The sequence below is a fragment of the Pogona vitticeps genome, chromosome 11 (assembly GCF_051106095.1).
Source record: "Pogona vitticeps strain Pit_001003342236 chromosome 11, PviZW2.1, whole genome shotgun sequence".
NCBI classification, from domain to species: domain Eukaryota; kingdom Metazoa; phylum Chordata; class Lepidosauria; order Squamata; family Agamidae; genus Pogona; species Pogona vitticeps.
The window spans coordinates 24579939-24605520 of record NC_135793.1 but is presented as its reverse complement, the minus strand read 5'-3'; the positions used below and the strand labels follow the sequence as shown (position 1 = coordinate 24605520).

At 44.3% G+C, this 25582-nt stretch overlaps 2 protein-coding genes across 4 annotated transcripts in view; one reads left to right on the top strand and one right to left on the bottom strand.

Annotated features, from left to right (window-relative positions):
* The window catches only part of STK26 (serine/threonine kinase 26), a 35457-nt gene extending 33161 nt beyond the window's left edge, over positions 1-2296 (top strand). The window contains exon 12 of the mRNA XM_072981207.2: positions 171-2296. Within this exon, the coding sequence (XP_072837308.1) occupies positions 171-195 (25 nt within the window). The 3' untranslated portion in view covers positions 196-2296. The remainder of the gene's footprint in view (positions 1-170) is intronic.
* Positions 1954-24535, bottom strand: FRMD7 (FERM domain containing 7). Of its 3 annotated transcripts, none has more exons than XM_072981205.2 (12): positions 23240-24535; positions 19440-19544; positions 16978-17020; positions 15562-15640; positions 12705-12802; positions 11902-12016; positions 11203-11350; positions 8643-8738; positions 7968-8131; positions 7105-7173; positions 6219-6294; positions 1954-5048 (listed from the first exon to the last, which is right to left on the bottom strand). In XM_072981205.2, exons 1-12 carry the CDS (start codon positions 23294-23296, stop codon positions 3993-3995), a joined length of 2106 nt encoding a protein of 701 aa, XP_072837306.2. In that variant the 5' UTR covers positions 23297-24535; the 3' UTR covers positions 1954-3992. The 3 variants fall into 3 exon arrangements, with proteins under 3 accessions (XP_072837306.2, XP_020651501.3, XP_072837307.2); XM_020795842.3 differs by having other exon boundaries at positions 15562-15595; XM_072981206.2 differs by lacking the exons at positions 15562-15640; positions 16978-17020; positions 19440-19544; positions 23240-24535 and adding an exon at positions 12893-14212 and having other exon boundaries at positions 12705-12855.
* Between the last annotated feature and the right edge of the window lie 1047 nt (positions 24536-25582).

Below are 25582 nucleotides of genomic sequence, written 5' to 3'. Positions count from 1 at the left end.
TGGAAAAGTTCAGAAGGGGAAACTAGGGAGCCGAGAGGGAAATGGAGGGACCAGAGAGTTGGCAGAGGTGGGCAGGCTGGCCAGATAACATTGAGTAAGTGTTTAGAAGGCTGTTCTGCTTGGACATGACAGACTGAACCACTGATCTCCATGCACTTACCTTTTCACAGGTTTTCTGTCAACAATTCCTCCTAGGAAACCCGTGTCAGCGATGCTGTTCCACACGGACTCCGTATAGCCCACCAAAACGTACTATAAGCTTGGCAGTGCTTTGTCCATGAGCTCCTTGTGCCTTTTTGGATGATTGCAGCATATCTGACGAGAGGGGATTTGAAAAGACTCAACTCCACTATTTTGTGATGGGTATACTTGCTTTTTTTGTATTTCCAGGACATTCTTTTTTTTGTAAAGAGCAACTTTTAATATTGTAGTTTTCACCTCTTTAATCCAGATTTTAAAGCATACACACAGAGACACACACAACAAAATTGGTGAGGCGCTGGTTTGCTTCTTGGTAGAACTTGGGAGCTACGAATTGCCAGTCTCCACATGCAGGATGTGGGGTGTCCAGAATTCCTTGATCTGCACCTCTTTACAGTACTTGAGTTCTGAGAAAGGACACGTGCCGTGTGTTTTGATAACATTTTGTTACACTTCAGACAGGACTGGTTGTCTTCTTGTTCCTTTTTAAATGTCTGCATCAGTTAATGGCTTTTCTGAGTCACTTAAAATAGGCTTCAAAATAGCTTTTTTGCAACAATACACATGAGAGCACCTCAGCCTGTAGGGATATTGCTGTGATACCTACAGGAACACCATAGTTCCTCTTTAGGCCTGTAAATGTAACAAAACCTGCAACCATATCAATTATTTTGAAAATGGGTACAGTATTTTAGGCAGCTCTGTGATCACCTACGTTTGAGAGCAATATGTCAGTAGCTGTGCAAGGTAAGATGTAGCGACCGATCTCGTTTAGTGTACAGTTTGTATGTATTACCTTTTAGGGCAGGATTTCAAGTTAGTCAATTCATCATGGTAAGAAATTTTTTAAGCAATACAATTGAGGGCAGAGGGGGCTTTTGGCAATAATGGATACAATCTGGCTTAATTTAAATGTTCCTTTCTTTTCTTTTTTAGAAAACATTGGGGTGGGGTAACTCCTTCTCTGTTTGGGATGGGGGACCTGGGAGAATACCGTGGCATGCAATAAATACCTCACAAGCAGGTATAAGTGTGTGACACCAGCGTTTTGTGTGGTGGTGTTCTTTTCCTGTAAGATATTTATACACTTAGGTTCTTAAAGTAAATTACATAGTGTGCATCACCATATGTTTAATTTCCCCCACTCCATTGTGTATTTTAAATATGTATTTACCAGTTAATATGCAAATAACTGAGTTATAGATATTCTTTCACAAAAAAAGATAGTACTGTGCAGTATGGAGTGGTTCTTTTCATAAAAGGTAGATAAAATTATAAACTTGCTTTCAGTTATATATTTATGGTACTGTTTAGATGGGGTTATATCTTTTTTTCTCTCTCTTTTCAACCCGGTATGTATATTATGCTGAAGTTTGAAGTGGGGTTGTATTTCAGTCCTTAACTGTGGGAACTGTTGGTGTAAATTTATTTTTGATAAAAAGTCTGGATGTGTTTAATTTTATAGTTTTTCGGATCTGCACATTTTTGTTTGTTTTTGCACAAAAGTCATTTTAAAGGATTTGAAGTCTATCTGCCAAATATTAAAAAAAAAGTTAATGGAGTGCAAAGCAGATAACTGATTTTTTAGTTAAAAGTTGCCATTACATCCTTTTTTTAAGAAGAAAAGAGATATATTAAGACACTGGGGAGAGATGGTGTTTAGAAATGCAAAGGGCAGTTATTTTCTGTGGTGCCTACACTGTAAAAATTACTTTTAACTCCTTTGTTTTAATTTTAAAGAAATGTTTGTTAAAAAAAACTTTCATCGCTATATAACTGAAACAATTAGAATTTATATCTGAAGAAAAAAAGTCTGGACATAGTTTTTGAACACAATAATGTTATGGATTAAATAAAATATTTTTATAAATGTAAAAGCAGCAAAAAAAGTTTGTAAATACAGTTGATCTGAAGCTTTACAAAATAACTGCATCACCGGACAGAAGTGTAAGCGCTCTTCCCTGTAGCTCTTAGTCCTGTAAATCTGTTTATAGATGAAGCTTCTTTCAGTGTTGTTTTGGGGGAGGGGGCAAGCCAGGGGCCACGGAAGGTTGAACCGTTTAAAAATAAATAAATAAATATTTAAGTTCCTTAATCTGCGGCAGGCAGTTCTCATTTGTGTGGTGCTTTGTCTTTAAAACTGCTATTCACGGGATCGAGGGAAAGGCTTTTTGTAATAATGCCCTCTCGCTCCCTCCATGTTTACTCATCAACTAAATCGTATCTCCAGAGAGTTTCACAGGATGATCAAGAATAGATTACTTATAATAGCAGAGACGTTTTCAGAGCAAGGGACTTCTTTATAAGCCAAGAATGCTGCTGCCTTTGCAACTTGCAGACAGTGAGCAATGAGCCACCAACAGGTTGCTGTCCAAAAATTTGTTCTGTTCTGTACGAAATCCTGAGCCCTTAAAACCCTTTTGAGAGGCACACTTTGGGCTTCCGCCCAGGCCGTTCTGCCTTTGCCTCCCGGAGGAGGACTACAGATCGAAGGCACTGCCAAGACAGCGTTTAGTATCGGGGAGACTCTAAGGAAGAGGAGAGACCTGCTGGAAAGAATCGGCCAGTTGACAACACCCTGAAATTCTGGAGAGGCCTGAAGGGCTGAATGCTTGCTTGCTTGCTTCTCCCGATCCGTCTTGGGTATCGTCCCATACTTTCTGAAGCAGCAGTTGGTGCCTTGATGCAGAACAGGGACTCTGTCGTGTTTCCCAGAGACAAGCAGGCGTCTTAATTCTTCCAGGATACGGGTGCTTCCTGTCTAGATGGTACCACTTGCAATCCTCTTACCCAGCTATAGGACATAGTATCAAAATCCTTGGGAAGATTTGGAATAACTTTCAGCATTCATGACCCAAAAGTGAGTGACTAGCCTTGTAAAATACTTATGCCTTAAAGGTAGCCTGAGAATTGAATTAGGATTAAGATGTTGGCATAAGGTGTCTCCCCCTGCTCCCCTTACTGGAGACAGACTATAAAATAACTTCATGATGAATTAGGCCCCTAATCTGTCTTGTCCAGTATGGTGAGGACTCTGAACATCAGTGGCTCCAAGATTTCGGGCAGTTTTTCTAGTCCTCCTTCAAGATGCTAGGCTTTGAATTCCTTTCATATAAAACAGGTATACTGCTCTAGCAGCCCTTCCAATATCAGCCCAATGTTCCTTCCAGGTAAACTTCCAGGTTCCTTCCAGGTAAACTCCAGGAAAGGAGCAGTCCATTGTTTTCGGGACACAATATTTGTAACAATAATTGGTGGCTTACAAAATGCTATGAGCATCCCATTTTAAGTTCCATGCAGGGAGAAAGGAGTGCTTCCATTTATACTAAAATGGGGCTGCAGCTAAGCCTCCTTCATCCTTTTAAAAGCAGCTGGCTATTTCTGCCATAGCAAACTAATTCTCATCCACCCACTGCTTGCATGTCTTTCACAAAGAAAATAAAAAGATGTGACACTAAGAAGCTATAAGGAGATGTTGATCTACCTAGTTGGAAATGTGAGACATTCTCATAAATTCAATACAGGACTTTTAACAGATTTGCCACACAAGCACTAATGTGTGCTTCAGCACCAACAAAATCTGGACTGGGTCAAGGATTAGGACAACGTTCCTCTCCAGACTTTTCAATATTCTGACAGATAACACCAGATTCAGTTCCTCTTGAAGGCCAGAATTCTGTGCATTGGCACCTTCCAGAGTTTTAATCACACCTGCAGAAACAGCAAGATGCCACATGCCAAGGCCAAGGGCAGTGGCCAAGATCAACTTGGCTTAAGCAAGAGAACGACGTTTAAGTGAAATAATTGGATGCTCCCTGTGAAGTTCTTTCATCGATCCCACTGGTAGAGCGGCAAACCTCCTCGTCCTCACCCTCGAGCTGAAGGCTCCCCGAAGACAGACGGACTCTCGCCCTCGGTGCTTTGACCACTCTGCCATAGAGGGAATAGTAATCTGGCAAGAAGTCCGAGTCAGAGTCACTGGACTCGGTCCCACTCCCCACGTAGCGTTCAGATGTTCGCTGGACTCTGGGAGTTGGTGGAAAGCCTTGGTGAGCCAGGACATACTGCAGAATGTCAGCCTTCCTGCTGCTGAGGACAGGACATGGTCCCAGTGGACGGAACTCGGAGCCGTAGGGGAATCGGATGGTTTTCATGTCAGACTGACTCCATGATCTCTTAGGGATGTGTTCCTGAACCCCATGCCCAAAGACACTCCCATCATCCTCTTGCTCCATGCTGACGCTAGTAAGATAGCTTGTTCGAGGCAGGGGCTCTGGCTCGGTCAGTCTCATTCTTGATAGACTAGGGTTCCTCCTTTGAGGCTTTATGGGTGGCACTCCTAGGACGTTCACACCGCTTGCCATTTGTTCAGCCGGGCTCATCATTGCGTGCCTTGTAAACTGCAGCGGGGGCCTGTCTATGTAGAACAAGACTTGAGGGGAAACCATATCCAGTGGTTGGTTGACAGGAGCCATATAGGGCACATCGGTGTAAGCCAGCTGATGCCTGGGGTTCACCTCTCGCATGTTGCCCGCCGAGGTACTCTTACTGTTCCCAGAAAGCTTGTAACTAGGCTGGAAGGAGGTTAACGGGACCCTTTGGCCATAGACGGCTGGCTCCCAGTCCTGTTCCAGCTCTGTGTAGACTAGTGGGAAGATGGAGCTGCTTTGAGAATGGGCCAAGAGTGTTGGGTCATCCTCAGGCTTGGAGCGCTCCAGTTCGTCAGCAAAGGTCACATCCACTGCAGAGTTCCTCCGCCTGCTGTCTAGCGTGGGCTCTGAGGTGTGGACTCCGTTGGCACCATAGTAGGCCCCCATGCCGCCATAAACCAGCCGCAAGTCTTCCATCTAAGAGAGAAAGGTTAGAATCCTTGAATGCCAGTACTGACATAGCACATACATTTGCCGCATAAACAATGCTTAGGAGAATGGCATAATTGACATGCCGTGCTGCAATTTTTTATTCAGGGGGAAGAGGATTGTCATAGATTGTAGGTGACACAATTGTAGGCACTTAACACTTTGGACCACATGCCATCTTGGCATAGAAAAATACACCTTGAAGGCTGTTCTACCTTCTAGTCCCATTATGCAGAGGAGAGCACTTTTCGAAGACTTGAAAGGGAGTCCTACAGAGGAAGGGCAGGATCTGTTCGTGATCATCCCAGAGTGCAGGACACGTCATAATGGGCTCAAATTACAGGAAGCCAAATTTTGGTTGAAGACCAGGGGGGAAAAAACTTCTTAACTGTTAGAGCAGTACAACTATGGAACCAGTGACCTTGGGAGTGGATGAGCACTCCAACACTGGAAGCGTTCAAGAGAAAATTGGACATCCATCTGTCAAAGCTACCTTGATCTGGATTCCTACAAGGGGAAGGGAGTTGGGTCCAATGGCCTTAGAGGCCCCTTCCAACTCAATTATTCTATGATTCTATGAAAAGCTATTGAGTGGCACTCAAATTCCCCAGGTGTTTGAGAGCTGAGGTTCCCCAAAAGGTGACTTTTCCAGAATCTGGACAAAAATGAACTTTAATTGGCCACCCTTGGTACACAGTAACTTGTTCTTATTACAGGTGAAAGGGGCTGAAAAGTAACTGCCTGAAGAATGTGTAATGAATAACTTCCCACATTGCAATAACCACTTGCTTCTGTTTTGTGGCATTCTATATTATTGGGGGGGGGGGGGGAATTGATAAGAGAATAGCATAAAACGCGAAAAACTACTCTGAAAAATGCTTCTAAAATGCATTAAAATATCCGTTAAGATACCTAGAAAAGTTATTAAGCAAACACACATTACTTTTTAAACCTAATACCCTCATTACCCACAAAACTAACTAGCCAAAGATAACTTTTGCTTATGACTAGTTACTTCCAAGTTGTGGGACCCTGTTGGCTAGCCTGTGGATTTGAAATTCTTGTTTTTATTTGTTTTCTGAACATGGTTCCTGCTTTTACGCCTGCCTCCTGCCCTGTTCCATCCCTTTCTACACATCATTCTGTTTCCAGACATACCTGTTTGGAAACGTCGGTCAGAAGGTCTGGTGAGGAACGACACTGCCTGTCGTGGTATCGGGAGGGGTAGTGCTTTCTAAAATCAAAAATAATAACAAGGATGAGGATGAAGAACAACACAGCGATTGGATGTTTCTTAGAAAAGCACATCACAGCTCCGGCAAACTTAGCCGCACAAGATGTTCAAAAACTCTTGGCTTGTTTTCTGCAGACCAGTCCAAAATGAGGCTAATTGGGAAAGGGAAATTTAAAAGAGCCCTAATCGATTTAGCACAGCAAACTGAAGGCACAACAACAACAACTGCGAAAGTGTGCTTATTAAATCCAACAGATAGCAAAGGCTCAAGCTTAGGGAGTTTACCCTTGTTTAAATCATTTATCTCTGACAGAACTTCAAAAGTGCTGGCCCGTTGTAGCCCCCGGCCACCCCCTTAGGGGTTTGCCCCTGATGAAATTGTCAAGGCAAATCAGAAAGGCAATTAATCAACCCTTTGAATTAAGGAGCATTTTAGCACTGGCCCTCCCTACTTCTTGGATCTAGCCTATGAAGAACTTATTACCTGTACTTGGGAGTGAAAAACGTGGACGGCTTCAGACAATGGGAATGCATGAGTTTTAGGCCCTGGAATCTGACAGCATTTATATCCATAAATATCTGCCCACCAGGGTAGAGCTACATTTGAGACAAATCGACAGATCTATTTAAAATTAGACCTAAAACAGTCTTCCTTCAAAGGCCAATTTTAAGAACACTCTTGAAGACTGTTCACTTTAATATGATCTTGGCTGCCCATCCAATGCTTAACTGGGATGAAGCCAGTTTGGCTTCCCTCGGGGACTAGATCCACAATTGTCCTACGACTACAGAGACATTTGGTGAACATACCTTTCAAATGGCAAGCTCTTCAGTTTGCCTTTCGCTCCGTGCTCCAGCAGCTGCCGTTGGGTCCTGCCACTGGCGTTGGAGAAACAGGAAACAACGTGAGTAGAGCCACAGCCTGTCCCCTCCCACTGCCAAAATCCACATCTCTTTATCCACGCTCCCCGTATGGTCTTGCTAGGCCCAGCTCAGAGTAGACCTACTGAATCAGTTGCTAGAAGGTGAGTAAACACTTAGGTAAATCCCATGGATGACTTTATCCTTTTTGAGGCCAACTGAAAGATACTGGTCCATTGCATTGCATTGCATTGCATTGCATTGCATTGCATTGCATTGCATTGCATTGCATTGCATTGCATTGCATTGCATTGCATTGCATGTTGTTACACTACAAGCCCCTCAGTGACAGAAGCTGCTAAAAACAGAGGCTACCAATAAATTACAAGACTAAACTCAGTTAAACGAATCAGCCATTGATGTGAGTTGATAGATAAATAGATGTCCAGCAGCAGAAAGCACACACACACAACCCGGTCTACCTTCAACCTTGGGGGGCTCCTATGGGGAGACCCAGTCCTAATGCATGTACAGTAACATACAAAGAGCTTTCTTGAAAAAAAAATCATAATAGTTCTCTCATGTGTTTATGCTTTACAAAATGCAACAGGAACCTACCGTCTAAAATTTGACACATGGGATGTCTGTGAAGGAACACTGAAAAAGCAAAAATAATTAGCCCAAGAATGTACATATTTAGCTTCAGTTACATCAGGGCAGCTTTCTTGATGCCCTACAGAGGGGTGTGTTCCTAGCTTTCACCATCCCATAGACGGCATGGTTAATTTTAAAAAAAAAACAACAACAACTACCTGTATCGGAAACTAGAACCCTTGCTACACAGGAAGGCTTTGGGTTTTGACTTTGGCTCCTCGGAGAGTCGGAAGAAAGCGTGGTATTCCACACACATCTTCCAGAAGGCTTTGCATATATCCCGGCTGGCCATGGTGAATTCCAGAGTATCCTTGCACAGGGTCTGAAGTCGGGGGGAAAGAGATGCACAGTGGAAGGTCAGACCTCTTGCAAGCTCAGCTTTGGGGTTGTTGTTATTATTCATTTAGTACATTCACACGCCAACCTTTATTCAGGGAGAACAAAGCCAGTCCCTGGTTCATACTTTCCATTTTACTCGACCAGAGTTGGCAAGGGTCAAAGTGATCCTAAGAAAAGGGGGTTGGGAGGGTTGGTACTGACACGGTCTTCGTCAAGTGTCGAGAAAAACAGACAACCTCATCTCTATGCCTCTCAATGTTTACTATGGACATTCTGATGGGGTTAGCTACCCCGAATGCCCTTTTGATATTGCACATAATACCCCTGCACCTGTGGGGGATTGGTCCCAAGCCCCCTATAGATGCCGAAAACTGCAGATAAAAATAGTCCTTAAGTACTATTTGAACGCTATAACCCTACACCCCACTTTGCTTTCAATATTTATTTCTTTTAAAAAGCTGGGAGCCAGAGAAAGAAAGAAATTGGGTACTTACGGCGACATTCGCATGGAGCTTGATCAGGAAATGCTTCCGTTTGAAGCTCAGCTTGCGAATTTTGGACCAGTTGAATGTGTTGATCTTTGTGTTTCCCTGCAACAGACGACAAACGAACAGACCCCCTGTGTGACGTTTGTAACGGGAAATATCCGGGACTAGGAAGCTTTGGTGCTCCAATGTGGGGCCCGTTTTCTGTGGGGAGGGGAAATAATGCTCTCTTCCTGCATTTGCCGCTGAAAAGCAAGACCTCCCAAATGCTCCCAAAGTATTTTAAATAGGCTTGAAATCAGATGTGTCGAGACTCTTTATTGATTAAGTGCAAACCTTGGAAAATCTGCTGGTGATCATCAGGACCAAGAGATTTTCTGCCAACGTAATAACTTCCATAAACTCAAGTACCTTAAGTCGGTGGCCCCCAATCTTGGGCCTCCAGATGTTCTTGGACTTCAACTCCCAGAAATCCTGACCAGCAGAGGTGGTGGTGAAGGCTTCTGGGAGTTGTAGTCCAAGAACATCTGGAGGCCCAAGGTTGGAGTCCACTGCCTTAAGAGCTTGCTGATTACTCCAAAGCAACCTAGGAGTTGCTCCACCCCTGGCGCTTTTCTGATGCTTTGGATTACAGCTTCCAACATCCCCATGCATTGGTTGGAGGGAGCTGGTGGCAGCTGAAATCTGAAACTTCTAGAGGGCTGAGGAACAAAATTTCACAGAACAATGGCTGAGGTCTCTGGCTGCGGAGCCAGAGATTGACAAGGGCTGGACTAGACAATCCAGAGGGCCCTTTCCAGCTCTGCAGTTCTAAGTTGTTGACGACAATGATTTTGTTGAATGCATTGGAAAATGTGATCTTTGAGGTCTCCTGCTAAAGATAGCCAGGGTAGAAAGGGCCCAACATAGCTGAGTGAACCACTCTGGATTTTGCAAAACCAGGTACCAGGGACCGCTTGACGATTATGAGCAGTAGCAGTATTTGTATCTGTACTTTAATCAGTTTTATCGCTTAATTTTTTAAAATGTCTATTTTACTGTGATTTTAATTCTTTTCAAGACTGTGAGCTGCCTAGGGTCTATTATCAGGAGACAGGCAGCCTATAAATAAGACAGACGCATAAATAAAATAAAACACCTTCTCCACCATGTTTTCTGCAAAAGCTGATGAGCCTGGATGGATTGGGGATCAGGCTCAAGAAACCTGAGTTCGAATCCCTGCTTGGCTGGGGAAACTCCCTTGGGGGAAATGGTTAGCCACTCCTTGAGCATCTCACCCAACTCCAAAACTCTATTAAGACTGCCGTAGATTGGAAGCAACTTGGCAAAGCACGACAACAGTGACATGTTTGCAGGCTTAACTCGAGAGCGAGAGAGTCCAAGAAAACTCGCCTGAATTTTAACACTGCGTGAACTGTCATGATATCCAACCCCCCTTCTTTCCTGATCAGAGACTGTCCTTGTCACACGCCCACACGGTGCAGCAAACACTAAGTTAAAAGTATGGGTTTGTGCCACAAAAATGCGGCGGAGAGGCAGTACCTTGTAATTGTCTCGAACTTTGGCAGGCTATATTTGGCAGTAGATTATATGGTCAAGAGATGTCTCGCTACCGTGCAACACCAAGATCTGACATCGTAGCATTTTAGTTTACAAGGGAAAGACAGACGATGAGACACCCACATCAAAAGTGGTGGAAGAAGGGAGTGGATCCTCTTTTAGATTACACCAGGGTGAACCAAAAACGAGGAAGCGCCTGGGAGTGCTTGTATCCCACCCGTTGGAGGCTGAAGCTGTCAAAGCCAGGCACTGGGTTTTCAAAACTGAACTGTTATTTTCGCTCCTTTGCATTTCAGACCTATCAAGAACATTTCCTCCATAAGACTATTGCATTTTTAATATTTAGCTTGCTGCCGTTTTGCAGTTGTTGTAGCAGTAAAATGCACACTCAGCAATGCTGAGTTTTCAGTGACTCATGAAACATTTGTTTTGATTTCCCAAGAATACAACTATGTTTTTTTTTAAAAGGCTCTTAACATTTAACCCTTGATGACAAAATCTTAAACAGATGGTTCCCCTTGGGGAATAAAAGTTTGTTTAGAATTTTGTTGTGCTGGGACAGAGAGATTCGTGAGCTATGAGATACAAATGACCAAGAAGTCTTTTCCTCCAAATCCCTCACCTTATGGTCAGGAAACTAAATAATGGGCAAACTGAAAGCAGGAAGCTTTCAATTAACATTGTAGAGGCTCCTTGCTGAACAGGACTCATTTCTGAATACGAAGCACAGAAAGATTAGGGTCACAAGGGAGGCACTGTGGGATCACGGTAGTACTATATTAGGCACAGCACATAACCAGAGTGTGGAAAAGTTACTTGCTTGGACTACCATTCCCAACATCCCCGACTGCTTCAGATGAGTAACTTTTCCAAGCCTACTGTCACAACTGGGTTAGCAGACGGAAGAAAGCAAAGCGCGCCACAACCTTGAAGAGCTCAGGCATAGACAATGTCATGGGTCAATCTAATTACCTTGCAAAATGTGGTCGGAGGAAACTCTTGTGCTTACCCGCAAAACCAGCACCCCCATATGAGTGACAGCCAAGTTGATCTGGGTCCCTTCCCCATCGCTGGCAGGATGAGGCCGAATCCCATACATTTCTAGCTTTCTTGCGATGTCCAGCAGCTGCACGTCTGACTCAGCTGGCGTTTTGCCCCTGGAAGTAATTATTATTATTATTTATATTGCGCTCCACACCAGAGTGCATTCCAATAAAATCAGTAATATACCAAGATATAATATGTAACTAACTTAGGTGCTAGACATTGCACCTAGAAAGTAACTTTGTAAACTACTGGTCATATTACCTAAAAAGCAACTAGTTACAGGTAACACTGTGACTTGTAACTCTTTCTTCCCGAACCTCTGCTTCAATGTGGTTTCAAACAATGAAACAAGGAGGTTTCTGGAAATGACAGATTATGATCTGTAGTGGTTGGGGTGAACCTAGGTGGACCTTCAGCACTCAGATTACATCCTCATTCCCCACGATGAACATCAGCCAAAGATGTGATACAAAAAATAAGCTAAATGGTGCTTCGGAGATACTTCATTAGCCCACTATACTCAAGTTGCAGAATTCAGATTTTCTGCGTGCAGAATATGCAACGTTTTCAGGCCCTCGACGCAGAACCCAGAGCGATGCTTAGCTTCCTGGTATGGTGCTGACCCATTTAAAAGGGGTGAGCGGTGAAAACCAGGACTTACCCATGTTTCTTGTGATAATGCATGATCTTGTTCATCAGACACTCTTGGTTTGCCAAATATTTGTGCGTTTCCAAGTGCTTCCGGTCCGTTTCTTCATGAAAATCCCCCAGCGCAGCTGCAGTGTGAAGCCACACAGAATCAAAATTGCTTGGGAAGCCTCTTTAATGAAACCCTTGGAGACCTCCTCATTCACTTCTCTCCAACATTAACAGGCTTTCAGCTTTAAATGAAGGAAACAGCTAACATCTGCCTCCAACCCAAGTTACTAGCCATCATTCAAGAGTTCAGAAATATGAGTTTTCTTAATAATAACACCTATCACCTTTTGCAAAAAGCTTACTCACAGGCAGGATGTGGCAGATCTTGTAGCCTTTACTCATAGACAAACTAATCTGTAGCCATTATACGGGAAGAACCACTAATAGACTTTATCTATCCATCTTATATCCAGTCCAGTTTATCCAATCATGTGCCTAAGGGCCAAGTTATAGGTTACAGAAAGCTCGTCAGTAGGTGAAGGGGTTCCTTAAGTGCTGAATGACATGTGATTGTCACAGCAGGAGCTTTTCAAACCCTCTCCCCACTTTGCAATTTAGCTTTCTTTCTTTCTTTTCTGATTGGACTCTTCCACAGTGGCACACAGGCTTTGTTGACAATCACTTAAGGATAGAAGTCCACCCGAATCGCATCCCTGAAAGAATGACAAAATTGAGTTTCTGTAACGTATCATTTGGCCCTCTCTTGGTGACCCCCCAGCCCATCTTGTGGAGGTGAGTTCCAGAGTTCAACCTTGCCTTACATACATTGCAGGAGGTGCGCAACCATCAGAGCCGAGCTGTTGTCACTGCAGGGAAGCCTTCCACACGCCAGATCCTTCTTGATTTGGAGGGTGAACAGGTACCTAAAAAAGCATTTCAGAGACAACAGTGGTACAAAGTTCTACTCGCATTCCACCTTAAATGAGATACAGGGTAAGTAAAAGCGCCCCCACCTTACCCTGCTCCTTAAGGGCTTTTAAATTACTTTTTCATTACCAGCTCCCTGCCATTCTACGATCCACAGTACATCGTTTGGTGTGCGTCCGATTTCACACAACACTAGTTACCTGTCCGAAAATCCAGGTTCTCACCAACTGAACCCATGGCCTGGGTTCTTTACCCGTCGTACTAATCAGCGGGTGCTTACAACCCCATTGGCAAAATTATGGGGTAAAATTTACAAGCTTCCAGAAAGTCAGAATGAAAGCTGGTTTATTTCTGTTGGCGAGAACTCATGTGCCAGGTGGTGGTGGTGGGGAGCAGGGTGTTCAAATAATCAGTCTTGACAGACACCCCCCCCCAGGGTGGTTGGGGGGGGAGTCCCAGCATTGCAGCCCATCTGGAAGGTATGGAGATGGTGGTGGTCAGGAGGCCAAATGATCCACACTAAGCAAATTTGCATGGATTAGCTTATTGCGAATCAGCTTCCTGTTTTAGCTAATACAATTCATTTCTTACATTTATATACTGCCCCATTAAGTACACTATTCTGGGCAGTTTATCGCAGTATAGGCAGTTAAAACAAAAGCATTGCTCTGGAATAATTCAAGGCACGGAAACCATGTTTCCTGATGACGGGATATCCCGGTAACGCCCTGCCCTGAATTTTTTGGGCCACTTCCTCCACTCATGCAGAGTATTCCCACCAGTCTGTCCAGGGGGATTCAGAATCACAGGGGCTAAAAATAAATAAAGAAATAAATGTGGAGTTATAACAAACAATATTTTGTACACTGATTAATTCGGTGCTCGGGATCAATCTCTGCCTCTCTTGCTGTGGGATCACAGAAGATGAATGAGAGACTTGTTGGCAAGTCTTTGGTCCCAAGTCTCAAGTCCCAAGTCTGAGTCTTTGGTCCCAAGTCCCAAGTCTGAGTCTTTGGTCCCAAGTCCCAAGTCTGAGTCTTTGGTCCCAAGTCTCAAGTCTGAGTCTTTGGTCCCAAGTCTCAAGTCTGAGTCTTTGGTCTCAAGTCTCAAGTCTGAGTCTTTGGTCCCAAGTCTGAGTCTTTGGTCCCAAGTCCCAAGTCTGAGTCTTTGGTCCCAAGTCCCAAGTCTGAGTCTTTGGTCCCAAGTCCCGAGTCTGAGTCTTTGGTCCCAAGTCTCAAGTCTGAGTCTTTGGTCCCAAGTTCCAAGTCTGAGTCTTTGGTCCCAAGTCTGAGTCTTTGGTCCCAAGTTCCAAGTCTGAGTCTTTGGTCCCAAGTTCCAAGTCTGAGTCTTTGGTCCCAAGTCTCAAGTCTGAGTCTTTGGTCCCAAGTCTCAAGTCTGAGTCTTTGGTCCCAAGTCTCAAGTCTGAGTCTTTGGTCCCAAGTCTCAAGTCTGAGTCTTTGGTCCCAAGTCTGAGTCTTGGGTCCCAAGTGTCAATTCTGAGTCTTTGTTCCCAAGTCTCAAGTCTGAGTCTTTGGTCCCAAGTCTGAGTCTTGGGTCCCAAGTGTCAATTCTGAGTCTTTGTTCCCAAGTCTCAAGTCTGAGTCTTTGGTCCCAAGTCTCAAGTCTGAGTCTTTGGTCCCAAGTCTCAAGTCTGAGTCTTTGGTCCCAAGTTCCAAGTCTGAGTCTTTGGTCCCAAGTCTCAAGTCTGAGTCTTTGGTCCCAAGTCTGAGTCTTGGGTCCCAAGTGTCAATTCTGAGTCTTTGTTCCCAAGTCTCAAGTCTGAGTCTTTGGTCCCAAGTCCCAAGTCCCTATTTAAAAACAAGCTTTTCCCCCCAGAAAAAAGGGAGGGAGTGGGTGGGTTCTGGGTTTTGAGTCAAGCCCAGATCGTTGGGAAAAAGCAAACAAAACCCAAGTGAGGTCTGAATTGAGTCACTGTCAAGTTGTCACTTTAAGGACAACTTGACAGAGAGTCCTGCAACTTGAGTTCCCATCCCTGGGATTAACTAATGCAGCCCCTGTCCTCCCTTGTAAAGATTTGGCTCTGAATGTGGATTGTTATTACATTGCTTGGGAGGTTTATTATTATTATTATTATTATTTTTTAAATGATGTACATGTCCCATGGCTTTGGGTAGCCTAGCACACCACATTTAAAAGTCCTTTTGGAAATGACGGTGTTTGCACTCACAATACAGCGCTCGCAATCTGCCAGGAAAAAAAGCATTTCAAACCCAACAGGAGGTGTTCTGATTGCAGCTGTACAGTAGGACTCCCTTATCCACGAATCAGTATCCACTGAGATCACAGTCTGAAAATATTTTTAATTTTTTAAAAAAATCCCAAAAGTATATATTTCTAACAATGACGTTACCAGAACTGGCCACTAGAGGAAGGTAGAAATCATGCTATATACAGCATTTGCTATTACAATAGTGCTCACTACACTGCATTTTTTACCATTGGGGTGGGTGGGCTTGAACACAATCATCCATAGATACGGATATAATACTGTAATATCTCAAAAGTGACCAAAACAGAAGAGAACAAAGCAGGTTAGCTTAGATTTTGGACCAACGACTCAGGAGACTAAGGCGATCAGTATTGAACATGGTCAGAAGTGAAACTATCAAATTCTTTAAAATAATAATAATAATAACAACAACAATAATAATTCTTTACCAGAGACCTTATGGGGAGGGGAATGCCTGAACCGAGAAACAAAGAACAAAGAAGTAGCCATTGCAAAGTGTCATACCTCGTTAGCTCTTCTTTCAGATGGCCCGGATCCACTGGGAAAAATTTCACCATAAATTTGAAAAGAATCTCCTTAGGATCTTAAAACACAACATCTTCATAAGTTTGGTTTCAAAAGTCTGCCGAGAACATTTACACAGCTCTTCATTTGCATAAGCCCCAAGAACCAGCGTTTCTGATCTGACATTTAAATTATTTTTATTAGTTTCCCATGGAAACAGGCCTCCCCGATTCCTCCATAGGGGCCCCACGCCAGTTCTGTACCTCTCTGCATTTCTAAACCCACCAGCCATGAGTCTTTCCTGTCCCATGATTTTTTCCCCTATTATTTCCTCTTCCTCTAAATGTGGCGAGGAAAAATTGGGGAAATTCTCCCACCCAGATGCCTTCTAGATGTGCCAGCCACGGATTATGGACATCGTAATCCTATAACACCAGAACACGAGATTAAGGAAGGCTGGTTGAAGGGTAAATCACACAGAGAGAAAACCAACAGGTTATTCCATTGGTTTACAACTCATGGTTGGAGATTTGTCATTAGGAATCTTCCATGCTTTGGTGGTGATGGGAAACTGATTTCCTGGATAATAAATAGATCACAAAATCCCCCAGCTACATGGTTGGTCACATTGGCCAGGAGATTCCAGAAGTTGTAGACCCTCCCCCAAAAAAGGCAATTCTCAAAGTTTTCAAGGCAGAATTACTTCCCAGCACTGTTTCAGCATAAGACAATACCACAGGTAAAGCTTCCCAGAACTATTTCAGCCTAAGACAATAACACAGGCCAAGCTTCCCAGTGTTATTTCAGCATAACACCACAGGGCAGGCTTCCCAGTGCTGTTTCAGCATAAGACAATACCACAGGTAAAGCTTCCCAGAACTATTTCAGCATAAGACAATACCACAGGTCAAGCTTCCCAGTGCTATTGATAAAAGTGGCCGTCCTGACTGTGAAATGCTAGGAGCTTAATGAGGTTCAAAAAAAGGGGATGTTTCCCAACAGAGAGGGCAATGACACCCCCCTTCTCCTGCTTTTTGGTCCCATGGGGTTCAGCTACCTCTGCTCTTGGTCTGCTAGCCATTGGAGCACCGTTAGCAGCCACTGAGAGGTGCTGCGTACACAGAGGGTGCTGCAGAAACAGACAATAAAATAAGATCAGCTAGTGGGATGATGACAACAGCTGCCACGGGAGTAAAGGGGAACACAGCAACAGCCTGGGCCAAGATAAACCCAAGAGGTGTGGATTAACCAATTTGTAATTCACAAGAATTTGTGCGTAAGCCCCACAGTTCATCTTTCAGGGTCTACAACGTTTTTCTTTTCATCCTACATGCCGAAACAGACTTCACGGGGCTGCCTCTTGGACAGCTGCTATGTCTTTTCGTTCCAAGGCAAATAAATACAGCCAATGCTTACTTTTAATCTGTTTTGTGATGGGCTTGAGAAGTTCCAGCCAGGCCTGTAAGAACACACAAACACACACGCACAAAATAAGTTGTGGAACAGATCTTGGATCTCGAACTGTTTCTGACTGTACCTCCACGTGCAGGAAGCTCTCACGGAACTGGGTCTAGAGAATGTCATTTATTTATTTCCGGACTACGAGTCCCAGCGGCTGCCAGCCATCATGGCCGTCACAAAGGCTGGTGATTCTGGGATGAGAATAAAAAGGGACTTGTACACCCACCAAAGCTGTAGGGCAAGAAGAGACTCTGCTTCCAGGATTTTAAGCATTTCTTACGGTTAAATTATCGTATAGTACAACCTTTAATCAAATAAATATATTTGCATATATATGATTCACAATTTAAACAATTCTATTAGCACAGACCGTTCCATAATAAGAATAAAACTTTATTGCTTGAAGAAGACTCAATAGGTTGAAGCAAAATGTGTCAGAATAAAATGCACACTGTAATTTTTGCATCCTGGAGATTCTGGGAGTCATCGTCCGAAAAAGTCACCGTGCTGCCTAGGAGACTCTGGGAAAGGGTAGTTTCCATGTTGTGGATGGAAAGAAGGTGAATGACAGGTGCCATTTCGGGGGCGCTCTCCCACAGAAGCAAAGCATCGGTGGGAAAAGCCCTAGCTTTTGCAGAGCGATCTATTCATTTGCAAGAAGCCACAGGCCTGAATCCTAGGACTGACTTACAATTGTATAAGGGATGCCATGCCAGTTTCGGCAACAACTTGCTGCTTCTTAGCAAAGCGGGCGATTGCGTTTCTGAGCAGGTCAGGCGCACACCCAGGAATGTAATCAGCACGCTTCTTTAACAAGCAGCAATTTGCTGCCAAGACTGAACGCGATTTAGGCAAGCGTCAATCGGAAAACAGGATTCTAGCCATATTTTACCGAATGTGATTTGTTTTCCAAAATGCACTCTCTCGACATGCATTCTGAAAGGGTGCCACTCACCCTACCCTCCCCCCCCAAAGCCTTCACCTCCTCCTGCTCCTTTGCTCAGACCCGGCCTTTGGCAGGCAAACAATGCTGACGACTTAATCGGCCTGCCACTGATGTATATTTATCACTGAATGATGTGCCTTGAATGGGATTCTCTGGGGAAGAAAAGCAGGCTTTCATCAGCCGGCAAAGATTCGCTGGTTTCGTTCTTTAGAAAGACAGCACTGGGCTTTTCCTCCCCCATACCTAGGGCACTCCAGGGGCTTAATGAAGCAGAGAGATGTCAATGGCCTTCATTGTTATCTTGACAACACTGAAGGAGCCACTGATGCTCTGCACCACTTAGACAGCCGTCCACCCCACCTGGTTCCTTCCCTCTGGAATGGGTCTGTTCGGTCAGGGCAGGTTTTTCCACCCATGGAAATGGAATGGAGGCCAGCCCAACAAAATCCTGGCTCGGTCTGGGGTGCCCAAGACCTTTTCGAATGGAAGACAAATTGCTTTGCACGATGAGGTCAACAGCCAGCAGAGAATGTCTTTTCCTTGCAATGTTCAGTATTCCCCCAGCATTGGCTTAGAATGTTTGCTCTTTGTCATCCCCCCAACCAAGGTCTCCTGGGCCTCTTGCAAAACCCCAAACAGCTAACAAAATGGTCAAGTCATCGAAAAGCAGAAAGAAAACATCGGTGAGAAAACACACACCTATAGAAGGCAACAGCAGGTGAAAATAGAGATGTAAAGAAAATGTATTAAACCATCAGGAAGGGAAGACATCTATCTGATACTTGTGAAACGATCGATGGATGGATGGATGGATGGATGGATGGATGGATGGATGGATGGATGGATGGATGGATGGATGGATGGATGGATGGATGGATGGATGGAAGGAAGGAAGGGAGGGAGGGAGGGAGGGAGGGAGGGAGGGAGGGAGGAAGGGAGGGAGGGAGGAAGGAAGGAAGGAAGGAAGGAAGGAAGGAAGGAAGGAAGGAAGGAAGGAAGGAAGGAAGGAAGGAAGGAAGGAAGGAAGGAAGGAAGGAAGGAAGGAAGGATGGGGAGGGATAAGGAGAAGGCCAAGGATAAGGGGGAGGAGGGAGGAGGAGAAGGAAGGAAGGAAGGAAGGAAGGAAGGAAGGAAGGAAGGAAGGAAGGAAGGAAGGAAGGAAGGAAGGGAGAGGAGAGGAGAGGAGAGGAGAGGAGAGGAGAGGAGAGGAGAGGAGAGGAGAGGAGAGGAGAGGAGAGGAGAGGGAGGGATAACAGGAAACCCAAACAGCCACTTCCCAAGAAGACTTTCTTTGGTGGTGAAACTACAGTATTTAAACTAGAATGACTAGAGTGTTTTTAGATTAAATAACTGTCTAGCGTGTCTTAAATCTTAAGACCGCACACGAGTGTCTTTAGTAGGTGGTACTCATGTGGCATCTTCTAAAGGGCCAATTCAACATGTTTAAGGGAATTGCTCTTAGGCCACTTACACTGTGCCCCGCAGAACTCCAAAACTCCAGCCCAAAATATTCCTTTTCTGTGAGGTTCAGGTGGCTGCAGCTCAGGTTGAACAAAGTCCTGCCAGATGATTTTTGCTATGGCGGGGGGTGGGGAGGAAGAAAGACAAAGTCAAGGGTAAGAGGTTGAAAAACAATTATTTTGTTTTAGGACCAGTAGATCAGAGGTATCCAAATCTTAAATTATTTGCATTAAAACAGTTCTTAAATCCATTTGTTCAAAAATACAAGTGGCTATTTCATCAGACGTAATTCTCTCTCCGAACTCCAACCTCTCAGACACTCCTCAGCCCAAGGAGCCACAGCGAAAAATTATTTTCCACGGGGAAAGGAGAGGGGCTCGTTTGATGGTCGCCTGCATTTTTCCCGTCACTTGCTGAGGTTCCACATTAAGCCAACATTTAAATAAACTAAAGAACAACAACAACAGTAAGCTACTGAGACCTTATGAAGATGATAATTAATTGTGTGCCGTCAAGTCAATTCAGAGTTACAACAACTCTTGCCCCCCCCCAGGGTTCTCCAGGTAGAGAATATTCAGAAGTGGTTTACCATGCTTTTTTTTCTGGAGGGGGCCTTGGGGATTGTGTGCAGCTGGCCCAAGGCCACCCAGGTTGGCTCTTCTCTCAGGAGGCCCAGTGAGGAATCAAACACCCAACCTCTGGCTCTGCAGCCAGAGACCCAAACCACTGAGCCGACAGCTCCACAGTCTAAGGCAGCAATGCTCATAAATTTCTTTCAATGCTCATAATGCCCAGCTGCCCCAGTTCACATGATGCACTGGAACCACTGCCTGGCAAGAAAGGGGCATAGGGGGATCGGCGGTCTAGGCTGCTAGGAAAACAGACTCTTCCTGGCATGCATCCAGGACACACCTGTCAGACTAACTTTGACTCCCGGAGAAATTGAGGGGTTGCTTGCACATCGTTTGTTGTGCTCAGCATGAAACGTCCACGCCAACACTTTCCAGATCATCCTTCCTTGTAATCGACGATCCTCAAATTGCTACCCTCGGCGCAAGAAAGCAGCTGGGAAGGGACAGCTTAATAACAGTACTCGCTGGAGGGCTGTCCCACTTTCCTTGCAAATGGCTGGATCACAAGGGCAATTAAAACAATTGCCATTGTTTATTCCTTCTGCACTATAATATTTGGGCACGGTGCCTTGAGGAATAAAACTGGAGATCTACAGAAACGGGTCCCTCCCAAGACTGTAATTTGATGGGTTCTTAAAGGAAGACAATAGGACTCTTGATCTACGTTTTGCATGGAAGGAAATTAGTTTCTCAAGTACGGGAATGGGAACTCTTTGGATAAATGGGCCTGCTTTATGATCACGGCAGCCCCAGAGGTCAGACAAAACATTCACAGTTCTTCTAGAATGCAAAATGGATCTTGATTTTTTTGTCCATTTCTTTCTTACCCATAGAATACTGCATACAACTTGAAGCTTACCTGTATTATACATAGATGGACTTACTAAGCATTTCCCCTTAAGTCTGTGGTCTCCCACTTCCCCTCCTGCCATTCTCTTGTTTTAGGTCCTGATTGACTTTTGCGATGCAATGTTCAAAAGTTTTTTAAAGGGCCTTTTAGAAATATTTGACAGCTTGTATGCCCTTCTTATAATCAGTCCTAAGTAGGAAGGGAATCATAAAAAATGCTAGCTGGATAGCTCAATATTTCCATGATGCAATATCAGGATTGGTCACTAGGGGGAACCTGGGAATATTTCCCTTATTTTTCTGGTTTCTCAAATACTATAATGACAAGCCAATGTATTAATGAAAAATGCAATGCAATGTACTACATGCATGATTAGGGCAACAATAATGACAGTAGCAACATAGCTACCAAGACATTTTGAGTAATAGAACTAGTATCCTATTAGCATAACTAGTTCCTTTTTTTAAAATGTCATGTTCTGACCTCTGCCTGCCATAGGTGTGATGCTAGTGAGTTCACTTGTTACAATTATTAAATAAATGGATCTAAAGGTGTTGTTCAGTCTGGAGTAAATGTGGAATAACGTCTACTTGGGGTGCAACCATCACATCCATGTAAACGTCTTCAAAACAGCTCAGCCTCCTCTGTTCTTGGTAAAGGATGGTTTGGTTCCATTTTATTGGTCCTGAAATTGATCAGACATTAAAGAGAGAGAGAGAAAATCTCTGCTTGCATCCAAGCGTTCTAACAAAAGTAAAGTCTCAGCTGCCTGAAATATCTTGCAGACTGCAGCCCGAGGCAGTTTTTTTTAAATTCCAGAAGATGCACTAAACCAGGTTCTCATTCAGCCTCAAATGCATCCAATGCCTACAAGGGTTGGTGGTTTTTTGTTTTTTTGTTTTTGGAGGTTTTAAAAAGAAAGATCAAGCTGGGGGCTTAATGGAAATCCATTTGCTGAGAAAAGATGTCCTGTAGCTCTTAAGTGGTAGAGAGATCTTTGGCTAATGGGAAAAGCATGGAAGAAAGAGAAGGAAACCCACTGTTGCCAGAACCCATGTCATGAGCGTTCAAAATTCAGCACATTCACCACTGTAAGCACAACAGCACAATAAGAAGCTTTCTTTTTTTTTTAAAAAAAAAATTACTTTCAGCTTGGACCCAAATAAATTTGAAAACGGTTTTAACTCACAGCAATAACGCCATCCTGCCAAATCATGAGCTAACTTCTTTAAAAAGCCATTGTTTGGAAGAGCTGACACGACACTCAAGTTAATTTTCCAGAAGTGATGTTGTGCATATTCCTTTTCTACAGCTCTGGATTGTATCTTGCAACTGCCTCGTCTTAAAAACAGAGCCCCACGTAGAAACACAGCGAGAGAACGGACAGGTTTCCCCAGATGCCACTTTTCATAGATTGCAGAAGAAAGGTGACGGAAATGCCTCCAGGAAATTTTAAAATAATTCACTCTCATCGCCCTACGCAGAACCCATGGAGTGTTGGTGAAGGACCACCGATGTCAACACATACATTCTCTCTCTAGCTAATAATAGTTTTCTTATAAACTGCCAAGCAACAGAGAACTAAATGTAAAATGAGGTTTAAAAGAATTGATAAAGGAACTAAGAATGACGCAGTATTTTAAAGAAAACCCAAGATCCGCTGGAACATAGGTAGTAAGTTATCTGTCTGCTTCTGGCTCCTTGTTTTAATAACAGTTGAGTGAGGCTGGCAAGGAAAAGCAACTTTGAAACCTATATCCTTGCCTTTTCAAACATGACAGGAGAAAAACAAAACAAAAACTCTACCTGGGACAACAACATTTTTTGCACAGACTAACCAAAACGTCACTAAACAGTGCATAAAATACAACAGAGATTTTTTTTTAAATTCCACTTCCCCCCTCATGGATCCATGCTTTTAAAATATCATTTGCTTTCCTACGTTGAAAGCCACATGAAAGTGTCGTACCGCTTCCTTTGAAACAAACAACCCCCCCTTTTTTTCTCCCGAGCAATCTTGTAGTCAAAGAAGGCAACATAGCAAACATGATCACGGAGGCATTTCCCCCCTCGCTAGCTAAAAACACAGCCCTTTAAGAAGGCGGCGGGGGGGGGGGAATTCTTTGGTATTATTCAAAAATTACTTTGCAGTAGCAAAGTCCGGCATGCCAGCTAGCTACGCCTTGACAACTAGAGAAGTTCCACCATCTAACCACAATTTCACTTGTGTAAAACAGCCAAAGTGCTACAAACGGTCCCCAAGCTGAGAAAGGTTGGAGAGCCTTCAGGATTCATGACACCAGACTAATAACGAGACCGTCTACTCACGTCCACGACAAAGATCTTCTGGGAATCATCCAAAAACTGGACCTTCAAATGTAGCATCCTTGGGCACACAGCTGAGTGGCTGCCAAGATCCGTATCCCACGGGATATGAGCAGGGGGGTGCCAGCCGCCTGGTTCATCCAGAATTTCAGCCTCCGCTGGGTGAGAACTGCTGGAGTTGCAAACGCAGGTTTGTTGCAAAGGAGGGCAAGCGGGAAAGGGCTGATGCCGAAGCACCACTACCGCCAACGCGGCCACCAAAGGACAATGGCAAGTCTTGCTTTCCAACGAAGGGCACTAAAAGGTTTGCCTTCCCCGGCGGTCCTGGGTTCCTTCAATGCTGAGAGAATGCTTTGAGGGCAAAGGCTTAGAGACTGCAATTCACCGGGATTGCTCGGGATTTCAGACAATAACCCAGTTGCATCCCCATCGCTCTATATATCAAAGCAAATGAAACTGAGTGATTTGAGACTTTAGAACATCGCGAGAGCCCTCTCTCTGCTATGAAAGGTTCACAGGGGTCTGCCTTCGGATTTTAAGATGTCTGATCATATCCCCATCCACTTTACAAGCTGTTCTGTTATTTTTTTTTAATTTCGAATCATGAGGACTAGTGTTGCTGTTGTTTAGTCATTAAGTTGTGTCCGACTCTTCGTGACCCCTTGGACCAGAGCACGCCAGGCCCTCCTGTCTTCCACTGCCTCCCGGAGTTGGGTCAGATTCATGTTGGTTGCATTGATGACTAGTGCGGTAATATAAATCACATTAAATTCTAACAGTTGGGTCAATATGCTGCAACCAATTATTCAGTACTCTTCAATACATACTTTACGGTAGCAAAATCCTGCATGCTAACATGACAACTGGAGAAATCCCACCGCCTTAGTGCAATTTCAATGTGCCGTAGTGTGGGCAGGGGTCATGTGTCTTTCTGCAGGAGAGTTGTAGATATCTGACACTGATTATTGCTAAGGGGGATGTATGCTCAGTATGCAACATCTTGGTTACGTGTATTTTAATCCCTTCCCATCGGTGATGAGCGATACTTAAGTTTGGCTTTCATATCATTCAAGCAATGGGGCTGCATGCAGAGAGGAGAGTTGAAAGACACAAAGTGGGAATGAGGACTGCCCATCACACTGAGATGCGCACAGAAATGCATGCGCGGTTGTCTGTCACAGTTCTTGGCCATGCTGAACCCCCCCACCTTATAAGACTGAAACGAGGAAGACTTGATGCATAGCAAAGTTGCCCCCCCTTGCTGAAATGGGACTCACCTATGGGTGGCAGTGGGAAAGCTGTCCCAATCTCATAAGAGTGCAAGTTTTCCCATAGGATCCATCCTCTTTTCTGTTGGAAGAAGTCATGCCACCCAGCAGAAGGGAAAAGAACCACAGTGAACTTCCTTTAAAAGAGCACCATCTCCTGGCTATTTTGGAACATTAGACTACAATCCTAGTTTTGGAACATCAGACTACAGTCCTAATCAAACAGACAAAAGACAGTGCTGCAAACAGTTGGGCAAGCACACTCTTATCACCATGTTTTTGTAAATACTGGAATGGAACAGCTGTCCCACCCCGAAAAGCGCTAGGCAGTGCAGCTATTGGGGAGGGATGCTGGAGGCTGCATTTCAAAGACTGAATTGACGGCATTTTCCTCGACTCTCTTGGAAAGAAGACATTTCAGGCGACACACCTAGAGTGTTAATCTGTGCAGGAAAAATCCTTGGCTGTGATTCTCAGCATTCCTCACTATGAGTGGCGGTGCTTAGGACTTCCGGACTTGCATTCCCATAATTTCTGGAGGCCACAGTGTGTGGCTGCCCTACCTTTAAGGATCCAGTGCTTGTTTGTACTTGAGAAAAAATGCAGAGGACGGCCTTCTTCGATTCTGTTATCAGTCTACCACCCCCTCGTACATATGGTGCTCGACGAAGTAGACACTGGACAGGTGAGCAATGAGAGCAAAGGAGGAGAGCAAGCCAGAGAAAAATCTGCTTGGAGTTGATGACCTGCACCTGGTTGCTACTTAGTCTAAGTCGAGTAGATCCACTAAATCAGTTCCAGAATTGGGAGTCTTTTACGCAGGGATGGGGACCTGAATCGTGAGACTAGAGGCTGGCCAAAGGTCACCCAGGGTGTCACCTTGGGGGTGAGCATGGATGGCAATCTAATGTTTTCCCCCATCCAAGCCCAAAGACCGGCTTGCCAGCAAGGGAGAACTTCTGCGGTGTGTGGTCACCTGGTGCTTCCATTTCCCTTGCCCAGGGTCTCCAGCAGAACAAGGAAACATTGACACCGTATTTCAGGTTTGAACAGCAATTCATTTTCTTGTGCACTTCCG